This window comes from Scyliorhinus torazame, chromosome 18, assembly GCF_047496885.1.
Source record: "Scyliorhinus torazame isolate Kashiwa2021f chromosome 18, sScyTor2.1, whole genome shotgun sequence".
In the NCBI taxonomy this organism is placed as follows: Eukaryota; Metazoa; Chordata; class Chondrichthyes; order Carcharhiniformes; family Scyliorhinidae; genus Scyliorhinus; species Scyliorhinus torazame.
This window is the reverse complement of record NC_092724.1, coordinates 149,467,287-149,489,868: the sequence shown is the minus strand read 5'-3', so window position 1 is coordinate 149,489,868 and position 22,582 is coordinate 149,467,287. Positions and strand designations below refer to the sequence as shown.

At 51.0% G+C, this 22,582-nt stretch overlaps 1 protein-coding gene across 1 annotated transcript in view; it reads right to left on the bottom strand.

The window, feature by feature from the left end:
* Positions 1-22,582, bottom strand: part of LOC140395604 (dynein axonemal heavy chain 17-like) — an 896,966-nt gene that overhangs the window by 222,349 nt on the left and 652,035 nt on the right. The window contains exon 56 of the mRNA XM_072483576.1: positions 12,612-12,773. Within this exon, the coding sequence (XP_072339677.1) occupies positions 12,612-12,773 (162 nt within the window). The remainder of the gene's footprint in view (positions 1-12,611; positions 12,774-22,582) is intronic.

Here is a 22,582-nt window from a genome sequence, read left to right as displayed (position 1 = left end):
ACGCACGCGAATTAACATGTCCGTGTGTTCCGTCGCGTTTACCGGCGGGCAGCCGCAGCCCCGTCCCAAAATTAGCAGCGCGGCGTAGAACTCTTCTAGCGATTCTCCGGGACTTTGCCGTCTCGTTGCGAGTTGGTAGCGTGCGTAGACTTGGTTCACTGGACGAACGTAGACGCTCTTTAGTGCTGCGAGCGCCGTCGGGAAATCCTCTGCGTCTTCTATGAGAGGGTAAATTTCCGGGCTTACCCTTGAGTGCAGGACCTGTAGTTTCTGGTCTTCTGTGATCCGGCCGGTGGCCGTTTGGAGGTAGCCTTCGAAACAAGCCTGCCAGTGTTTAAAAACTGCTGCCGCGTTCACTGCGTGGGGGTTGATCCGCAGGCATTCCGGGGCGATCCTGAGCTCCATAGTCCTTTAAGCACGCTTAATAAATTGTAGCGCACAATGACTTACGAGAGAGACGAATAGAGATGAAGTCGATGAGGCTTTATTAAGCGTGACTTGTTCCCCGCAGTTCAGCAACAGACTGGAGCTGCGGGGAGAAGCCCAGGTTCTTATACTCCGCCTTCAGGGCGGAGCTAGGGATCAACAGCCAACCAGGACCCGGGATCATTCAGCCAATAGCATCACGGCTTCACAGTCCCACATGACCCCTAATGCATACTACCACAATGGGTACGTGAGTGTTCACCATGGTAACATGCCTGCTCCTTTACCCCCTGCAAAAAATGGAATTTGGTGTACAGCCGGGTGTGGTTGACATCTGCCTGGCCAGCGCAGCCCTGGAGGGTACACTGAGACTGCATAAACAGATGCTGCTCAGGGAGGATCCTTCAGAACAGGAGCCTGCCCCAGAGGAGCAGAAGGAGCCTGTGACGATGGAGAGCCGGCTGCCCAGTAGAGCGAGGAGGTGGAAAGGAGGCATTGCACAGGCCTTGTGTATTACGGCAGCGCCTGTCATACAAGGATACAAGGACCTGCCGAACAGGGCGTGTCGCCGATGACTGCAGCTGTTGAGATCGTGTGACACCTGTGCCAGATCATGGTGCATCTGGAACCTCACTCCTGGTTGCCAGCAAGGTCGCCCAAAACTTTTATGCCAGATCTCTATGCACATATACATCCGTGCCCTAACGGATGCCTTGTATACCCAGGAGACACAATGCATGACATTTGACATGGACCAAGCCCACCAGGCTTCCCGGCCAGCAGGATTTGCCGCCATTGCCGGCATACCCCAGATCCAGGGGGTGATCGACGGGACGCATGTCCTCTTACGGGAGCATGAGGGAATGCCCTTCATCAATCGGAAGGGCTTCCACTCGATGAATGTGCAGCTGGAGTGTGACCACCAGTTGAACATCGTGCACGTTTGTGCCTGCTATCCAGGCAGTGTGGACAATGCCCTTGTTCTGACACACTTGACAGCTCCCAACACCTTTGAGTTGCTTCCCCGGGTGAGGTGCTGGCTACTGGGTGACAGGGGTCATCCGCTGCGGTCGTGGCTGATGACGCCTATCCGGAGGCTTCAGATCAACAAGGAGAACCACTATAACGAGCGACCAGGAGCACCCTTGAGCAATTCATCAGCGTGCTGAATGCGCAGTCCAGGTGTCTGGACCACTCGGTTGGGGCCCTCCAGTACAGCCCTAGGAAGGTTTCCCATACCCTGGTGGCCTGCTGTGTCCTCCATAACATCGCATTGCAGAAGGTTGACATGCTGAATGCGGAGGCGGAGGAATGGCATACCTCATCCAACAAGGAGCATGCGGAGGAGGGCCGCGCACTGGACAACTCGATTTCCTCCAGGTTCGTCGACTAGGGGAGCTGGCCACCTGTAACTCAACCGTCCTGTCCCATCCCCACAACTGCCCACCCAATGGACACCCCCCCTGCCTGCACCCCATCCCCCCCACCCCATAGAATTGTATGATTCTATTCACAATATATATTAAAGATTTAGATGAGGTAACAAAGTATGATATCTCCAAATTTGCAGATGATACAAGGTTGGGTGGGAGGGTGAGATGTGAGGAGGATGCAGAGATTCTTCAGTGTAATTTGGCAAGTTGAGTAGGCAAGTGAATGGCAATGCAGTGTATTTTGGACAAAAGCAACATTATCCACTTTGGTAGCAAAAGCAGGAAGGCAGACTATTATCTGAATGGCCATAAATTAGGAGAGGGGAATGTACAATGAGATCTGGATGTCCTCATATATCAGTCACTAAAGGTAAGCATGCAGGTACAGCAAACAGGAAAGGAGACAAATGGCATACTGGCCTTCTTTGCAAGAGGATTTGAGTACAGGAGCAGGGATGTCTTGCTCCAATTATACAGGGCCTTGGTGAGGCCACACCTGGAATATTGTACGCAGTTTGGTCTCCTTATCTGAGGAAGGATGTTCTTGCTATAGAGGGAGTGCAGCAAAGGTTTGCCAGATTCCTGGGATAGCGGGCCTGACATGTAAGGAAAGATTGAGTTGGTTAGAATTGTATTCGTTGGAGTTCAGAAGAATGAGGGGGGATCTCATAGAACCTATAAAATTCGAACAGGACTAGACAGGGTAGATGCAAGAAGGATGTTTCCAATGGTGGGGGTGCCCACAAGCAAGGGTCACAGTCTGAGGATATGGGATAGACCATTTAGGACTAAGATGAGGAGAAATTTCTTCACCCAGAGTGGTGAGCCTGTGGAATTTGTCACCACAGGGAGTAGTTAAGACCAAAACATTGTATGTTTTAAAGAAGCAGTTAGATATTGCACTGGGGCGAAGGGATCAAAGGATTTGGGGGGAAGGCGAGATTAGGCTATTGAGCTGGATGATCAGCCATGGTCATAATGAATGGCGGAGCAGGCATGAAGGCCAAATGGCATCCTCCTGCTCCTATTTTCTATGTTTCTATGACATGCAGTTAAATGTTATCCATTTCTTGGCGAAATGTAGATGGACCTTGAGGGAGTAATGGACCAGGGCATGGGGCAGTGTGGACTCTGCTTAAGGCTTTCTTTCAATTCCCATCTCTGCCCACTACCAACTCTCAACAGAACCGCACAGATTCTTCCTTTCTGAGTGAGCAAGTCTGACCCTAGTGAGCAAGTCTCACCCTGGAAAGTTGCAATTATAGATCTCGCAGGCTCGAAAATCCAGGGGATGTCTGTCAAGGCAATCTATCTGTCAGAACAAGGGAACAGGTAGTTCCGGGTGCGGCGATGACCAGCTAGGTCGCACGTTTCGCAGCTCCCGTTGGAACGGAGTTTTGGGCTCTTAATAGGAGCCCCAATGGCAATTTAAACGGCCAAAAACACTGTGCGGTAAACCAGAAGGGAATCCCCCCGGACACGCATAGATAAGGGAGAGGATAGCGGCCGGATTGCGGAGGATCCTCTGGAGCAGCGGCAAGGAAGGCAAGCTCAAAGCAAGATGGCGTCGGAAGGTGGCCGTTTGTTATGGGGCCCGGACCAACATGAGTTCCTGCGGCGCTGTGTGGAAGAGCTGAAAAAGGAGTTGAAGAAGGAGCTGTTGGCCCCGATATTACAGACGATTGAAGGGCTAAAGGAGGAGCAGAAGACCCAAGAGCTGGAGCTTCGGGTCGTGAAGGCAAAGGCTGCTCAAAATGAAGACGAAATACAGGGCCTGGTGGTGAAGACAGAGACGCACGAGGCACAGCACAAAAGGTGTGTGGAAAGGCTGGAAGTACTGGAGAATAATTTGAGGAGGAAGAATTTAAGAGTTCTGGGTCTTCCCGAAGGCGCAGAAGGGGCGGACGTCAGGACATATGTGAGCACGATGCTTCACTCGCTAATGGGATCGGAGGCCCCGACGGGCCCTTTGGAGGTGGAGGGAGCTTATCGAGTTTTGGCGCGAAGACCGAGGGCTGGAGAAATACCTCGAGCTATAGTGGTGAGGTTTCTCCGCTATAATGACAGAGAGACGGTCCTCAGATGGGTGAAGAAAACTCGGAGCTGTCGGTGGGAGAACGCGGTGATCCACGTATACCAGGATTGGAGTGCGGAGGTGGCGAGAAGGAGGGCAAGTTTTAATCGGGCTAAGGCGGTGCTTCACAAAAAGAAGATCCAGTTTGGAATGTTACAACCGGCAAGATTGTGGGTCACACACCAAGGGAAGCACCACTACTTTGAGACGGCAGAAGAGGCGTGGACATTCATTGTGGACGAGAAGCTGGAATAGTCTGGCGAGAGAAAGAACTTTTGGGACAAAGTGGTGGGGCGAGGAAAAAGGGGGGGGGGGGGGGAGATGATTTTTCAATTTGTTAATCTTGCGATCCTGTAACTTTTCTCTCTTCCCCATGTTGGGGGGGGGGGGGGGAGGGGGGCGGAGTATGAGGAACTGTGGGCGCCGGCCATTAGGGGCGGGGCCGAGTGGGAAACGCGGGCTTTGTTCCCGCGCTATGGTAATTATGGCGGGAACAGGGACGCAGGAAGGAGGGGGCCTCGCACAGTGGGGGCCGAGGACAAGGGGGGAAGCCAAGGTCAGCCAGAGTTCGCTGACTTCTGGGAGCAACATGGGGGGTGGAACTACGCTAGAAGGGGATCTAGCGGAGGGGGTGGGGGTTAACTGGGTTGCTGCTGCTAAGGAGAAGGGGGAGCTGTTATGGGATGGGGTGGTCGAGGCGGGAGGGCGCCGTCGGGGGAATACACGGGTACGTGGGAACCGGGTGAGGAGCTGGGTTAAAAAAGGGGATGGCTAGTCGACAAGGGGCGGGGGGGTAAAGAGCCCCCCAACCCGGCCGATCACGTGGAACGTGAGAGTGCTGAACGGGCCGATTAAAAGGGCACGGGTACTCGCACACCAAAAGAAATTAAAGGCAGATGTGGTTATGTTGCAGGAGACGCATCTGAAACTGATAGACCAGGTCAGACTACGTAAAGGATGGGTGGGGCCGGTGTTTCATTCAGGTTTAGATGCGAAGAACGGGGGGTGGCTATCTTAGTGGGGAAACGGGTACTGTTTGAGGCAAAGACCATAGTGGCGGATAGTGGGGGTAGATATGTGATGGTGAGTGGCAGATTGCAAGGGGAGGCGGTGGTTCTGGTGAACGTATACGCCCCGAACTGGGATGATGCAAATTTTATGAGGCGTATGTTGGGACGTATCCCGGACCTGGAGGCGGGAAAGTTGGTAATGGGGGGAGACTTCAATACGGTGCTTGATCCAGGGCTGGACCGGTTGAGGTCCAGGACCGGGAGGAGGCCAGCAGCGGCCAGGGTGCTCAAGGACTTCATGGAGCAGATGGGAGGGGTAGACCCCTGGAGATTTAGTAGGCCTAGGAGTAAGGAGTTCTCATTTTTCTCCCATGTTCACAAAGTATACTCACGGATAGACTTTTTTGTCTTGGGAAGGGCACTGATTCCGAAGGTGACCGGGACGGAATATACGGCCATAGCTATTTCGGACCACGCTCCACATTGGGTAGACCTGGAGGTAGGAGAGGAAAAAGAACAGCACCCACTCTGGAGAATGGATATGGGCTTATTGGCGGATGAGGGGGTATGTTTAAGGGTGAGGGGGTGCATCGAAAGGTACTTGGAGCTTAATGACAATGGAGAGGTTCAGGTGGGAGTGGTCTGGGAGGCGTTGAAGGCGGTGGTTAGAGGGGAACTGATATCCATAAGGGCACATAAAGGGAAGCAAGAGGGTAAAGAAAGGGAGCGATTGCTGAAAGAACTTTTGAGGGTGGACAGGCAATATGCGGAGGCACCGGAGGAGGGACTGTACAGGGAAAGACAAAGGCTACATGTGGAATTTGACCTGCTGACCACGGGTAAGGCAGAGGCACAGTGGAGGAGGGCACAGGGTGTACAGTATGAGTATGGAGAGAAGGCGAGTCGGCTACTGGCCCACCAATTGAGGAAGAGGGGAGCAGCGAGGGAGATAGGCGGGGTGAGAGATGAGGAGGGAGAGATGGAACGGGGAGCGGAGAGAGTGAACGGGGTGTTCAAGGCATTTTATGAGAGGTTATATAAGGCTCAGCCCCTGGAAGGGAAGGAGGGAATGATGTGTTTCTTGGATCAGCTGGAATTCCCCAAGGTGGAGGAGCAGGAGAGGGCGGGACTGGGAGCACAGATTGAGATGGAGGAGGTGGTAAAAGGGATTGGGAGCATGCAGGCGGGGAAGGCCCCGGGACCGTACGGATTCCCGGTGGAATTTTATAGGAAGTATATGGACTTACTGGCCCCGCTTTTGACGAGAACCTTTAATGAGGCTAGGGAAAGGGGGCAGCTGCCCCCGGCTATGTCGGAGGCAACGATATCGCTCCTTTTGAAGAAGGAAAAAGACCCGCTGTAGTGTGGGTCCTACAGGCCCATTTCCCTTTTAAATGTAGATGCTAAGCTCCTGGCCAAGGTGATGGCGACGAGGATAGAGGACTGTGTCCCTGGGGTGGTCCACGAGGATCAAGCTGGGTTCGTTAAGGGGAGACAGCTGAACACGAACATACAGAGGTTGCTAGGGGTAATGATGATGCCCCCACCAGAGGGGGAGGCGGAGATAGTGGTGGCGATGGACGCCGAGAAAGCATTCGACAGAGTGGAGTGGGATTATTTGTGGGAGGTGCTGAGAAGATTTGGTTTTGGAGAAGGGTATATCGGATGGGTACAGCTGCTGTATAGGGCCCCGGTGGCGAGCGTGGTCACGAACAGACAGAGGTCTGATTACTTCCATCTTCATAGAGGGACGAGGCAGGGGTGTCCCCTGTCTCCGTTACTGTTTGCATTGGCGATTGAGCCCCTGGCCATAGCACTGAGGGGCTCCAGGAAGTGGAGGGGAGTGCTCAGGGGAGGAGAAGAACACCGGGTATCCTTGTATGCAGATGATTTATTGCTGTATGTTGCGGACCCAGTGGAGGGAATGCCTGAGATAATGCAGACACTCAGGGAGTTTGGGGAATTTTCGGGGTACAAATTGAATATGGGTAAGAGTGAGTTGTTTGTGGTGCATCCGGGGGAGCAGAGCAGGGGAATAGATGACTTACCGCTGAGGAAGGTAACAAGAGATTTCCGGTACTTAGGGATTCAGATAGCCAGGAGTTGGGGAACCTTACATAGGCTTAATTTAACAAGCTTGGTGGAACAGATGGAGGAGGATTTTAAGAGATGGGACATGGTGCCCCTGTCACTGGTGGGTAGGGTGCAGCCGGTCAAAATGGTAGTCCTCCCGAGATTCCTCTTTGTGTTTCAGTGCCTTCCGGTGATGGTCACGAAGGCTTTTTTCAAGAGAATTGAGAAAAGTGTCATGAGTTTTGTGTGGGCCGGGAAGACCCAGAGAGTGAGGAGGGGGTTCTTGCAGCGTAGCAGGGATAGGGGGGGGCTGGCACTACCGAGCCTAAGTGAATACTACTGGGCCGCCAATATCTCAATGGTGTGTAAGTGGATGGGAGAAGGGGAGGGAGCGGCATGGAAGAGATTGGAGATGGCGTCCTGCAAGGGAACCAGCCTACAAGCAATGGTGACGGCGCCGTTGCCGTTCTCCCCGAAGAAATACACCACAAGTCCAGTGGTGGTGGCAACACTAAAAATTTGGGGGCAGTGGAGACGACATAGGGGAAGGACGGGAGCCTCGGTGCGGTCCCCGATAAGAAATAACCATAGGTTTGTCCCGGGGAGAATTGATGGGGGATTTGGAGCATGGCAGAGAGCTGGGGTTGTGCAACTGAGAGATCTGTTCGTAGACGGGACGTTTGCGAGTCTGGGGTAGAGGATAGGTGTGGGAGATGCTCGAGAAGCCCAGCAAACCACACCCACATGTTTTGGTCATGCCCGGCACTGCAGGGGTTCTGGGTGGGGGTGGCAAAGGTGCTTTTGAAGGTGGTGGGGGTCCGGGTCGAGCCAGGCTGGGGGTTGGCTATATTTGGGGTTGCAGAAGAGCCGGGAGTGCAGGAGGAGAGAGAGGCTGATGTTTTGGCCTTTGCGTCCCTAGTAGCCCGGCGAAGGATATTGCTTATGTGGAAGGAAGCCAAATATGGGTTGCCCCAAGGGAATGCATTTCGGTATATGCTACTGAGGGCTTTTGCGAGGCAGCAGGTGAGGGAATTCCCGCAGCTCCCGATGCAGGAGATTCAAGATAGAGTGATCTCAGGGACATGGGTGGGGGATGGCAGGGTGTCGGATATATACAGGGAAATGAGGGACGAGGGGGCGATCATGGTGGATGAGCTGAAGGGGAAATGGGAAGAAGAGCTGGGGGAAGAGATTGAGGAGGGGCTGTGGGCTGATGCCCTACGTAGGGTAAACTCGTCGTCCTCGTGCGCCAGGCTAAGCCTGATACAATTCAAGGTTTTACACAGGGCGCATATGACCGGAGCAAGGCTCAGTAAATTTTTCGGGGTAGAGGATAGGTGTGGGAGATGCTCGAGAAGCCCAGCAAACCACACCCACATGTTTTGGTCATGCCCGGCACTGCAGGGGTTCTGGGTGGGGGTGGCAAAGGTGCTTTTGAAGGTGGTGGGGGTCCGGGTCGAGCCAGGCTGGGGGTTGGCAATATTTGGGGTTGCAGAAGAGCCGGGAGTGCAGGAGGAGAGAGAGGCTGATGTTTTGGCCTTTGCGTCCCTAGTAGCCCGGCGAAGGATATTGCTTATGTGGAAGGAAGCCAAACCCCCGGGCGTGGAGACCTGGATAAATGACATGGCAGGGTTTATAAAACTAGAACGGATAAAGTTTGTACTAAGGGGTTCGGCTCAAGGGTTCACCAGGCGGTGACAACCGTTCATTGACTACCTCGCAGAACGATAAAGGAAATGGGAAGGTAGCAGCAGCAACCCAGGGGGGAGGCGGGGGGCGGGGGGGGGGGGGGGGGGGCCGGGCGGGTCCTCAGGGATGTTTGTGTATAGATATTTGTACCAGGTTATGTATATTGGATTGCTTGATTTTATTTTTGGAGAGTTATTATTTTTGATATGGCAGTTGCCATTTAGTTTATATATTATTTATTTATTTGTTAAAACGGCCACTGTTATTTATACTGTTTTATTGTTGTAAAAAGGAAAACCTTTGTATTGTTTTGTTTGGACAAAAAATTTTGAATAAAATATATTTTAAAAAAAGAACAAGGGAACAAGAAGGTTTTTCCAGGTCTGCTGAAGGCACATAGGCTGCACTACATAGGAGTGAGCGGGACTGAATGAGATAAACCTAACTGTTGCTCAAGGGCAGTCACTTGGGAGTGTATAACCACGTTAATTGCATTATAAAGATGTTTATTTCAATGAAAGAAATGCATTATTTGAACTCCTCAGTCTCTTGGCCTTGATTTTGTTGCAGTTCCCATTCATTCTGTTCAGCATTCCTCAGGTAAATGGTACACAAACATACGAAAAAGGAGCCAGAGTAGGCCAATTCGCTCTCTGCCATTTAAAAAGAGCATGGCTGATCTGATCGTAACTTCAAATCGGCAACTTGCCTATATATCCTGTTAACCTATCAACTCCTTGTTTACCAAAAATCTATCCACCGCTGCCTTAAAATATTCAAAGATTCTGGACGTGATTCAGCAATCGTGTGGTATTGTGCCACTCCCCCTAGCACTTGGGCATTTTGGCACAGCTAGCCTTGCATCCTGGCATTGACTGGGTGGCACTGCCAGGGTGCCAGGGGTACTGCCAGCTTGCCATGCTGGCAGTGCAAGGATGCCAGGTTGGCAGTCTCAGGGGTGAGGTTTTGGAGGGATTTTGCCAATTGGAGTCCAGAAAGCAGGAGGGGGGGTTTTAAAGAAGGGGGAGAGATCAGGGCTGCCGCTCAAAATGGCGTCCCGTTCTGCAAACAGCCGCTCCTGCTGCCGAGATCAGCTCGCCAGCAGGAAATCTCTCCAAGTGCAGCCTCGGCGAGGAGAAACTGCCCGAGGCACAAAAAGCAGCAAAGTGCCATCAAACAGCGGGGAGATTCTCAGCGCTGGTGCCGTCAGGAAACACCCCACCAAATATGCCCATCTGCGGACTTAAACTTTTGTCTACACAATTGCCTCCTGCTTCTGCCACTTTTTCAGGAAGAGAGTTTCAAAGACCCACGACCCTCAGAGAAACAATTTTTGCCTAATTTTAAATGGGCGAGCCCTTATTTTTATACGGTGATCCCTAGTTCTACATTCTCCCACTAAAGGAAACATCCTCCCCACATCCACTCTGTCAAGACCCCTCAGGATCTTATATGTTTAAATCAAGCTACCTCTTACTCATCTAAACTCCAGCGCATACAAGCCTAGCCTGTCCAATCTTTCCTCATAAACTAACCTGCCCATCCCAGGTAATAGTCTGGTTAAAAAAAACAGAATGCTGAAAAAACTCAGCAGGTCTGGCAGCATCTGTAGGGAGAGAGTAAGAGAGTTAATGTTTTGAGTCTCTTTGGCTCTTTTTCAGAAACTTGTATTTATCAAAACTCGCTTCCACGGCCACATTTCCTCCCTCAGCGACTGTCTCCGTCTCTGACTCACGACACGTGGATTCCAACTGAAGTTCCATCCCTCATGTTTTGAATTCATCCAGGGTTCCAGATGTCTCTGAGATATGCAACGTTCCTCGGACTGCTGTTCTTGCCGCATTCTGAGATTACACCCAGTGCCATGCACCGTCATGTGTGCACACTTGACCTCTTTCTCCAGCAACACTGACGCACTCTCTCAAAGCTGTTCTTGTCCCCAAATTTCCATTTTATTCTTTGTCTCACCCAATGCTTTAACAAGAAGCATTTACTGTTCCTTTCATGTGTTAAGGAACGCAAGCCCCAACAAAGTACTGACACCAAACCCATCTGGGATCCCCACACCTTCCCGTGCCTCTGACCCCATTCCTTCTCATCACATCCCTTGCCCTTTATTCACCATACCCACTGACCTGCTCCTCTATGATGCTAAATGTTCTGTATTCAGCAAAGGCCTTAATCTCACCCCCTTACATAGCCACAATGAATTTTCTACTTGGCATTATGCTGAACTGTTCTTCCATCACTTCTGTCTCCTTCTTTGGGTAGGAGTCCTCCCCCGTTCAATGGGCCCTTTCACTTTCCTCCAGTATTGTCCCTCCCTGAAAATTCTCCCTCTACCTAGAGCCCACCATTAGACCTCTTACCTGCTCTTTTCATTGGGAACTACCAGCACAACATCAGCTATCTGAATTTCTCTGCCCCTCTCACTCACTCTAACCTGTCTTCTTCTGAATGCACTCCATTCTCTTAGGTCTAGCCTTGACCTTATGATCAAATCAGCTGACAAGGATGGTGTTGTGTCTGGCGTACTGACATCTACATCACAGAGGCTGTTCCTAGGTATCTGCTGCTCTTGTCTTTCTAGATGGTAATGGTCATGGGTTTGGAAGGTGCTGTCTGAGGAACCTTGGTGAGTTACGGCAGTGCATCTTGGAGATGGTACTGTTCGTTGGTGGTGGAGGGTTTGAATATTTGAGAAAGGGGGAGCAATCAAGTGGGCTGATTTGTCCTGGATGGTGTTGAGCTTCTTGAGTGTTGTTGGAGCTGCATTCATCCAGGTAAGTGGAGAGTATACCATTACATTCCTGACTTGTGCCTTGTAGATGCTGGACAGGCTTTTGGGCGAGGGGGAGGGGGGGCGGGGGCGGGGGGGGGGGGGGGGGGGGGGGGGGGGGCGTCAGGAGGTGAATTACTCCCTGTAGTATTCCTAGCCTTTGACGTGCCTGGTGGCCACAGTATTAATATGGCTGGCCCAGTTCAGTTTCTGATCAGTGGTAACCCCCAGGATGTTGATTGTGGAGTATTCAGCGATGGTAATGCCATTGAATGTCAAAGGGTGATGGTTAGACCCTCTCTTGTAGGAGATGGATATTGCCTGCATTTGTGTGGTGCGAATGGGGGTGTTCAGTGGGACGGACAGGCAGCAGCTGAAGTTACCCCTTGTATGTGTATACAGGATCCAGGGGGTGGCATGTTGGACCACGGGCGCTGTGCCCCTTGTCCCCTCCCCCCCAGCCCAGGAGCAACCCTCCCACTGATGGCGGCCGACCCCCTGGCCAGGCCCAACCCCCTGAGGACTCCCCCATCCGCCTCCTCCATCTGCCTCCCCCATCCGTCCGAACACTGGGGCAGCAGCCCCTGTGCAGCCGGGCTGATTACCCTATTTTCAAGATGACTACTCACCTCCTCCAATCCCCATAGCAACCACTGCTCTAGCTTTAGGGTGCCCACGTGACCACTTGCTGGGGATCTGGTTAGGTCACATGGGGCCATTCGATAGGGGGTCCTTCCCGTTAATGGGATTGAGATTGGCCTTAACTGGTGATTATTGGTTTCTCACCACGTCCCTGAGGGATCCAGATCTCGCCAACAGGAATGGGCCAGTTAAGTCGGAAACCAATCAGTGCCTGGCGCGATTCTTGATTTCGGCCTCTCCCACAATCTAACCGTGGATACGCGCCTGGCATGACTCAGCCGTTATGTCGCGCCCACAGTGTATGCTTTCAGAGTGAAATAAAGGGGAAAGATTTATAATAATATGGTGATGAGTATAACGGTTTTGGTAATGGACACAAGAGGGGTCTTGAAGTTCAACATCAAATAGAATACTGATGCTGTACACCAGTTGGAATGATGGAGAGGTAGAACTACATAAAAATAAAAGCTGCCAAACTTTCTTACCTCAATACCCTCAGTTTCCTCAAGGAAACGCTGACTCACAGATATCAAAGCTTCTTCTGGCCACTCATTGAACCAGTCTATAGATGTGCAGTTTACCAAAGCAGGAAACTTTCGAGCACGCACTCGTAAAATTGAACCCACAGGTGAAAAACACAAAACAACCTGCAAAATCCAAAACAAATTGACACTTTTAAAAAGAAAATCACTGCTGTAATTTGTTAGTTGTAAAGAATTAAAACTTACAATTACCTTCTAATTAAAAATGAATCAAAGCAATTATGGGTTTCAGTTGAATATTTAGAATGCACTCACAATTTTAAAATTTGGTCTCTTACTGATGTTTTTATCATTCCAAAACAACACAACAACTTAACAAAGAAGATCTTTGCTCGCTCACCTTATGGATTCATAATTATTTATATTGGATTAAAGAAAAAGACTTGAAATAAGAATTCCAATAATATTTGATTCATTATCCCCAAAAACTATAAATTAAAAAAGAAAACTGGTAGCTTTACATGAATACAGGCAAAATGTCCGATACAGTCCATAAAGAACTTAATTCATATTTCCTTCTATCATTTAGCCAGTTGGTGAGGCAGTTAGGTTTGTTTCAATTTTTGTCTAGGGTTTTGTAGGCATGTAACTTGCTTTATGTTAAGAATCCCACTGGTGTTAGATACAAGGGGCGGGATTCTCCGTTCCTGAGATTACGGGGTGGATTCTCCAATTGCCGACCCCAAAATCGCGTTCGGCGATTGGCCAGAGAATCCGTGTTTACGGCGAAATCGGGGCGGTGGCGCTGTTTTCAGATGCTCCGTCCCCTCAAAACGGCATCATCACTGAGTACGCCGCACGCCGTTGGGACAGCCTCAGGACGTCACCTGAGGTCCTCCCCCCGATACTCCGACACCGATGGGTCTCCTTCCCAATGGCGCGGGATACGTGTGCTCACAGTTTTCAGGGACCTCGCGTGGCGACTGGGGACTGTACAGCGCCGCCACAGTCGGGGGAGAGGGCGACGTTCCGCTGGCCGGGGGGTGGGGGGGGGGCTTCGGCGGGGGCTGGCGGGACTACTGGTGGGTGGTCCAAGGGTGGCGACGGGGGCTACAGCGGGGCACTATCTGGCAAGCTGGGTCCGCAGCGGCAGCGGCATGTTATACGGGGCGGCCTCTGTAGGTCACCGCCATGAGCATGCGTTGCCATGGATCTGGTAATTCTCCAACCGTATCTGCAGGTAAAGCCGGGGGCTCTACGTGGCTCGGCTGTTAGCCCCCCACCGGGTGGAGCATTGGTGCGGGGGCGTCATCGACTTTTTGGTCGTAAGACTAGACACATGCTCCAGGCATAGCCTCAAAATCGGAGAATCCAGCCCTAAGAGTTGATGCCGACGCAGAATTCATGGACTTCCATTTAAAACATTTTTTTTTTTTAAATTTGGAGTATCCAATTCATTTTTTCCAATAAAGGGGCAATTTAGCGTGGCCAATCCACCTACCCTGCACATCTTTGGGTTGTGGGGGCGAAACCCACGCAAACAGAGGGAGAATGTGCAAACTCCACACGGACAGTGACCCAGAGCTGAGATCGAACCTGGGACCTCAGCACCGTGAGGCAGCAGTGCTAACAACTGTGCCACCATGCTGCCCTATTCATGGACTTTCATGACAACTATGGAGGGGCTAGCACCGGCACCACGTGGAACACAATCGATTTCAATGAAAAACGGTGGGGGATTTGCCGGGTCAATGATTGACTCTCGGGAGGCTGACGAGCTGCAGCCGCATATACACATTACACTCTTCACACACACTCATCCCAGCCAACAAGATGGCACTGGTTGTGCTGGAGCACACCCATACAGCTGATGGGTCAGTTGGGGCCAGAGGGCACCTGGGGCAATGCTGGGGGGGACACCTATATGACCCGTGGCCTGCGCCTATACACAGTGGGCTACCAGCGGCGTGTACAGCTGCATGGCTGCCTTTCTGGCTATGGCAATGGTGTTCTGTCTCTGTCCACCCCGACCCCACAGCCCACCTCCTGGCCACCCCCCGCTACTCCCACCCGGCCCTGGCAGAAGCCCCCCGGCCAGTGGCACAACTGCCAGCAAACTATGGCGATGTTGGACACTCTCCATACCCCCTCTCTCTTCCTCAGCAGCTACAACGCCAATTTCCCGACTTTTACATGCCTAAGTGAACGTCGCGGTCAGGAACTTGGCCCATCGGAGGCGTAGCATCGTGGAGGCTTGGAGAATACCAGGCCAGGCCGCTAATGATATGCAAACGGTGTATATTGTACGTTCTGGACCGCATTGACGCAGCTGTCGGATTGACAAAGAATTGCGATTTGGCAGTCACTGCGATTTTAGCGTCAGAACCTATTCTCCGCCCAATCGCGCTTCGCAATTTCGGCGTCAGCCAACGGAGAATCCCACAGGGTAACTTTGAACACCGGTCCTTAATTGTTTATTTTGAAATTTCATACAATGTGAGGAAAGATACGCAAACAAATGAGGAAAAGCCCAGTCTCGTTGTAATCATTCAAACTAAAGAGCTGTAAAACACATACAAAAAAAAAGGCCACAATACAAAACTCAATTAACTACAGTAATGGCAACACGCACAAAGGATACTTTAATTAACCCTGTTCCAATTTATCTACTTGGGGCGTCACTGTGTCACAGTGGTTAGCACGGCTGCCTCACAAGGGACCTGGGTTCAATTCTGGCCTTGGGTGACTATGTGGAATTTGCTCTTTCTCCCCATATCTGCGTACGTGGGTTTCCTCCGGGTGCTCTGGTTTCCTCCCATAATCCAAATATTTGCAGGTTAGGTGGTTTGGCCTTGCTAAAATTGCTCCTTCATGTCCAAAGATGAGCAGGTTAGGTGGGGGAGTGGTCCTGAATTGGGTGCTCTTTCAGAGGGCCAGTGCAGAGTGGATGGGCCAAATGACTTCTCTTACACTGTAGGAATTCTATTATTCTATGAATGTCCTTTGCCCTGAAACATCACCCCATAAGGTTTATCTTTATAAGCCAAATCCAGAAAATAGTTACCACAGACAATCAATCATTATTTAAGAAGCCTGCTTCTTGGGTTCAGCGTAGAATCTTTGAGGTTTACAAAATAGCAGCTTTTAGCACAAACTTGCTTTTGGGAGAACTTCCATTTCCAGCTGGGTGTGGCTATGAGATTCAGCCTGCTTATTCCCCTTTCTCCTCTGACAGTACAGAGCCAACCCTGCTACTGATATACGCTAAATTGCTCCTAGGTGGGGTGGGGATTGGGCCTAAGTAGGGCGCACTTTCAGAGAGTTGGTGCAGACTTGATGGGCTGAATGGCGTCCTTCTGCACTGTAGGGATTCTATGACATCGAAAAGGGTCTGGCCATGATATTCGGAGTACAGAAACTTCATCCATATGTCTACAGCTGACACCTTACAATAATCATGGACCATAAACCCCTGTTAGACCTCTTTAAGGAGGACAGGTGATCCCACTCATTGCCTCAGCTCGCATTCAGCGCTGGGTACACTTGTTGACAGCATACAAATGCTTTGAGCACTGCCCAGGAATGCACATAGTCAATGCTGATGCCCTGAGTCACCCACAAGCTTGCCCCCTTCACGGAGAATAGACAAGGTCATCATGACTTCAAACTTTATGGACACCCTGCCTGTGACCACCAGGCAGAGCCAGAAATGTACCTAGAAAGACCCCCAACATTGACAAAACTATGTCCCGTGATCCTAAACGATGGAATTCAAGGACACCCTATAGAGGACCTGAAGCCTTTTCAGTCTAAACATCAAAAAATCAGCATGAAAGATGGCAACATCCTGTGGGGAGCCCGAGTGGTTGTCCCTTATGCTGGCCAGTGCCCCTTCTTGAAGATGCTCCTCGGTGGTCACCCAAGAGTCTCCAAGGTGAAGATGTTTGCAAGGAGCTAGGTCTGGTGACCAGAGCTTGATTCCAACTTGGAAAGTTTGGTAAAACAGTACCCATCATATCAGGAGAATCAGAAGCTCCCACCATTGGCCTCGCACTACCGGTGGGAATTGCCAGGCAGCCCTTGGATACAGGTACATGTAGATATCGCCAGGCCTTATGTGGGTCAATGTTTTAATCTTGGTCGATATCTATTCTATATGGATGGACACATATCGGATGTCCTCCATGACTTTCAGTGCCACTGCAGAAAAACTCCAATCATTTATCACTCGTGATCACAACAGGACCCTCAAGGAAATGAAACACATATTGGATTGAGCCCCATCACCCTTCTTCTCATGTTTTGGCCAAATGGACTGTCCAAATGTTTAAAAACAGTATGAAGAAACAGACCGCTGGCTCACTCAAAGCCAAACTGGCTTGATACCTTTTCAACTACAGGAGCATGCCACATGTGATGATGATGGTTGCACCAGCAGAATTGCTGATGGGCTGGCGTCTTCGGACCAGGCTCAGTCTACTGTTCCTAACTTAAGTAGGAAAGTGGAGTCAAAGCAGGAGGCTCATAAAAACAATTATGACACCCGACAATGCAATAGGACTTTCAGGACTGGAGATACAGTTCATATTCCCAATTTCGGAGACAGGTGCCCTTGGATCCCAAGAGTGATAGTTGAGAAGACTGACCTTGTGTCATATGAAGTCAAGACCAGAGAGAGGACCATAAAAAAGCACGTGGAGCATTTTCAGAGCAAAAAACCCTCGACTGCAGAGACTACTCCAGGTGGAGTGACACCCTCAATGTCTTTGGAACCTACCACCAGGCAAGAGACTAAACCCATGGTACACCCAAGGGTCGTCCTCTGGGAGGATGAGGACTCAGGCTCCGACATGGAAACTGAGGTAATGGACTTGCAGCTGGAAATCTATGTTGGGGTAGAACCTCCATTAGTGGCCCTTCGACGACCAGCAAGGAAGTGATGATCCCTCATACACTTTACGCCCCTCGATCTGACTCCACTGAGGGATAGACTCAAGGCTGTTTATGAAGTTGCACAAGAGGCCAGGTGGGCACGGGAGTGAGGGGGAGGATAGGGACTGGGAGGGGGGGGGGAGGGGCGGTTGGGGGGGATGTGATAACCCTCAGAAGGATCATGACGGATCACTCATTCATCACCCTGTGGGTCTCGTAGAGTACGTGTTCGCATGGTAACGGGCAGTGATCCGTCCAGTGGTGCTAGTTATCTTTTAAATACTGACTCAGATGCGGACTGCGAGTTCCTTTTCGTCCCAGGTCCAGACACTAGTGTTGCATGCCACGGGTGCAGCTTTACTTTTGAGTTAAAATACATTTGGTTTAACCTCCTCCTTTGGGTCTCCTGGATTACTATAGTTGGAAACATTACACCCTGTCCCAAAGAGGGGTAGAATGAACCAGGAGACTACAAGCCAGTCAGTCTAATGCTAGTGGTGTGGAAACTTTTGTAGATCAATGCAGTATAAAATTAACTTTCATTTGGACACGATTGGTTAGTAAATAACAACAAATATAGTTAAAGTTCTGATGAGCCTTTTTGCATATATTAACATTTTTGTGAAGGCCTCAGCCTCTCCCAAAGGCCTGTGCTTAGGCTTGATAATCAATTTTGCCTAAAGCTGTGATTGACAAAGCTGAAAGACAAAGACTGGTGTCAGAGAAAGAGGAAAAGAGAGAGAGATAAAAGGAAAGAGGGGGAGAGAAATTTTTGTTTTGCTTAACATTAATTCAATTTTCAAAGACAAAGCACCTAGATTTTGAAGGCAGCCAATTCAGTACATTTGAAAGCCTACATTTTAGTGAAGGCGAATGGCAGGTAGTATTTTCCTAATTATAATTTTTCTTTCAAATAAATATAATTTTACATAAAGTACCTGATGTGTTAGGCAGGTTTGTTCGATGTGGACTGCACTCGATGCAGGGAAGTTAGAAACAGACGTCTAACACAGGAGAAGATCCAACACTGTTTTATTCAACTAGATGAACTGCTGTACATATTCAGCTGTAGGTCGACACTATACTGATCTGACCAGTGACTTTGTAGTAGCCTGACCAGACTTACTAGCTACCGCAAGGTGTTTGTGCTTGCTAGCTCATGGACTCTGAATGTCTCAGTAGCTGGGTCCCGAGAGAGTGGGAAACCTAGTGCCCTCTGGCTTTATAGTGGTAGTGTCCTGTGTGGTGATTGGCTGTGCTGTGTTGTATGCTTACTGGTCATCCTATGTGTCAATCACTGCCTGTCTGCATCTCATTATATACATGAGTGGATATTTTGACGTCTCCCCCCTCTTGTTGTTTTTGAGTTAAATAAATACTGAGGTGTGTGTACATATATATACCTGACTATATACAAACGGTGATGGAACAAACGTATATACATGGGAAGGTGTCGATAGTGCAGATACATGGCAAACTAAGCAATACTTACAAGAGTTAAATCGATGGATTCAGTCACAAAAATTTACAAAAGTTAAGTCTACAGATTCAGTCTTTGTGGCGGGCGACGAATTCTTGTCAATCGCCGCAAAGGTGGATCAGGAGCCGCCTGCACGTGGAGAGGTGGGATCGCTGCCATTGCGGTGGTCACGTGGGCCGGCAGGATCGCTGGCAGATCGGTGGCCTCGTGGCAGGGTACGTCCGGAGGAAGCATGATAGCCGGCGGGAGCACTGCGGTCAGGTGGTGGGCGTGGAACTCTTCGCAATGCACGTCTGTTGCGCCGTAGCAGGGAGCCATCAGCCATGCGAACAATGAAAGACCTCGGGACAACTTGTTTGACAACAACAGCTGTGGCTGACCAATCGCCCTCAAGCAAGCGAACATGATCGGCTGGAGCCAGCGCATGTAAATCCATGGCATGAGCATCATATGTGGCCTTCTGTTGGTCCCAGGACTGCTGCACCGTGTAGTACCGTGAGGTGGTCAGGGTCTGGAACATGGATGGCTGGAACTGTGGTCCTCAGAGTGCAATTCATGAGCATCTGCGCTGGAGACAACCCAGTGGATAGTGGGGTTGCCCTGTATGCCAGCATTGCCAGGTTGATGTCGGAGCCTGAGTGTGCAGCTTTGTACAGCAACCGCTTGACAATATGGACCCCCTTCTCGGCTTTCCCGTTTGATTGCGGGTAGTGGTGACTGGAGGTAACGTGACGGAAGTTGTAGGACTGTGCAAAATCAGACCATTCTTGGCTGTAAAAACGTGGACCGTTGTCGCTCATTACTGTGAGTGGTATCCCGTGCCTAGCGAACATTTCTTTGCAGGCTTTGATGACCACATTCGACGCGAGGTCGGAGAGTTTCACCACTTCTGGGTAACTGGAGAAGTAGTCGACCAGGAGTACCTAGTCACGCCCCTTTGCGTGAAAAAGGTCTACACCTACTTTGGACCATGGAGAGGTCACGATCTTGTGCTGTTGCAGTGTTTCCTTGGGTTGGGCCAGTTGAAACTTCTGGGGCAGTTGAGGACCGTGTTGGCAATATCGTGGTTAATGCCCGGCCAGTCAACCGCCTCCCGAGCTCTGCGTCAGCATTTCTCGACTCCAAGGTGACCCTCATGGAGTTGACCCAGCACCAGAGCCTGCATGCCTAGAGGAATAACGATCCTGTCGAGTTTCAGAAGGATTCCCTCCACAACCGTCAGCTCATCTTTAACATTAAAGAATTGGGGACATTGTCCCTTCCGCCAGCCATGGGTAAGGTGCTGCATCACACGCTGCAGTAAAGGATCCGTGGCTGTTTCCTCACGAATTTGGACCACCCGTTTGTCAGAGGCTGTGAGGTTGGTGGCACACAATTGCACTTGCGCTTCTATGTGGCAGATTAAGTCACCTTGTTCACATGGTGTGGTGATGGACTGGGATAGGGCATCTGCAATGATCAGCTCTTTGCCTGGCGTGTAGACAAGTTCGAAGTCATAGCGGCGGAGTCGAAGAAGAATTCGCTGTAACCGAGGTGTCATGTCATTTAAATCCTTCTGGATTATGTGGACTGGAGGCCTGTGGTCCGTTTCCACCGTGAATTTCAGCAGGCCTTAAAGGTCGTCATGAAACTTGACTATTCCTGTCAGGAGACCCAGACACTCCTTTTTGATCTGGGCATACCGTTGCTCAGCGGGCGTCATGGCCCTGGAGGCATATGCCACTGGAGCCCAGGACGAGGAGTCATTTCACTGGAGGAGCACCGCCCCAATGCAGTCCTGGTTTGCATCAGTTGATATCTTGGTTTCCTTGGTTGGGTCGAAGCACTAGAACTGGGGCTTTGGTGAGCTTTGCCTTCAGCTCACGCCATTTCGCTACATGTGTTGGCAGCCACTGGAATTCCGTTGACTTCTTGATGAGATGGCGGAGGACCGTGGTGTGGGATGCCATATTGGGAATGAATTTCCTGAGAAAGTTGACCATCCCGAGGAAGCGGAGGACCGCCTTCTTGTTCTCCGGGGTCTTCATGGCGTTGATCGCCAAGACCTTGTCACCGTCTGGCCGCACACCCTGCTGCGCGATGTGGTCGCCTAGAAACTTATATCAGATTGACCAAATGAGCACTTGGCCCTGTTGAGCTGGAGACCACGTTCATGAATTCGTTGGAAGACCTGCTTGAGGCGAGCGATGTGTTCCTGGGGCGTTGTGGACCAGATGATCACGTCGTCCACGTATACTCGTACCCCTCGATGCCCTCCATCATCTGCTCCATGATGCGATGAAACACTTTGGAGGCAGGTATGATACCGAAAGGCATGCGGTTGTAACAGTAGCGGCCGAACGGGGTGTTGAACGTGCACAGCTTGCGACTGGACGCGTCCAGCTGTATTTGCCAAAAACCCCGGGAGGCGTCCAGCTTAGTGAAGAATTTGGCATGAGCCATCTCACTGGTTAACCCTTCACGCTTCGGGATCGGGTAGTGCTCCCGCATGATGCTGCAGTTTAGATCCTTGGGATCAATGCAAATGCAGAGCTCCCCTGATGGCTTCTTTATGCAGACCATGGAGCTGACCCAGTCTGTTGGCTCCGTGACCTTCGAGATGATACCCTGGTCTTGGAGGTCCTGTAGTTGCTTTTTCAGACTATCCTTGAGGGGCGCCGGCACCCGGCGTGGCGCATGGATTACAGGGGTGGCGTTCGGCTTCAGCCGTATTTTGTATCGATAAGGGAGTGTGCCCATCCCATCGAATACACTGTGGTACTGTGTGATAATGTCGTCTATGTCGGCTTGCAAATTTCCATCGGGTGAGGCCGTCGCCGGTGACGATGACATGGTGTGGACTCACTGAACCAGGTTCAGGAGCTTGCAGGCGCGAGCACCGAGCAGGGACGCCCTGTCAGGCCTGACGATTTCAAATCGTAACGTTGCCTTGATCGCCTTGTTGGATACCCCTCGTTGACACGAGCCACTGGCAGCTATGGCATTGCCATTGTAGTCAAGGAGCTGGCAGGCCGGTGGAAGAATGGTTGGTCGGGCCCGGATGGTGTCGAGGTCGGATTGTGAGATGAGTTTTGCAGATGCGCCGGTGTCCAGTTTAAATCGGATGCGAGCCTTGTTAACTGTGAGGACAGCACACCACTCGTCGTCAGGATCCACACTGAGGATCGAGAGGCGTTGCGCAGGTGTGGTGGAGGCCAGCTCATGTGTGGTTATGATGCCCACCCGATATGGAGACTTGAGGCAGTCAGCATCAGGGTCCGTTGGGCTGTTGGGATCAGAATCTGGCATGCCTTGCTGTATTGAGCGGATACTTCTGCGCCGCAGCTGGGATCGGTGGCTGCTGAGCGGTGGAGCGGATCTGCAGAGGGCTGCGTAGTGGCCAAGCTTGCCACACTGGAGACATCGGCGTCCTCTTGCCGGACATTGCCGCTTTAAGTAGGCGGAGCCACAATTCGGACACATCACGACGCTGACGTCAGCGCGATCCGTGCGACATCGCACGTGCGCAGTGCGGTCGGCTGACGTACACACCTGCGCAGTCGGCTTTTCGGTCTCGTCGTCC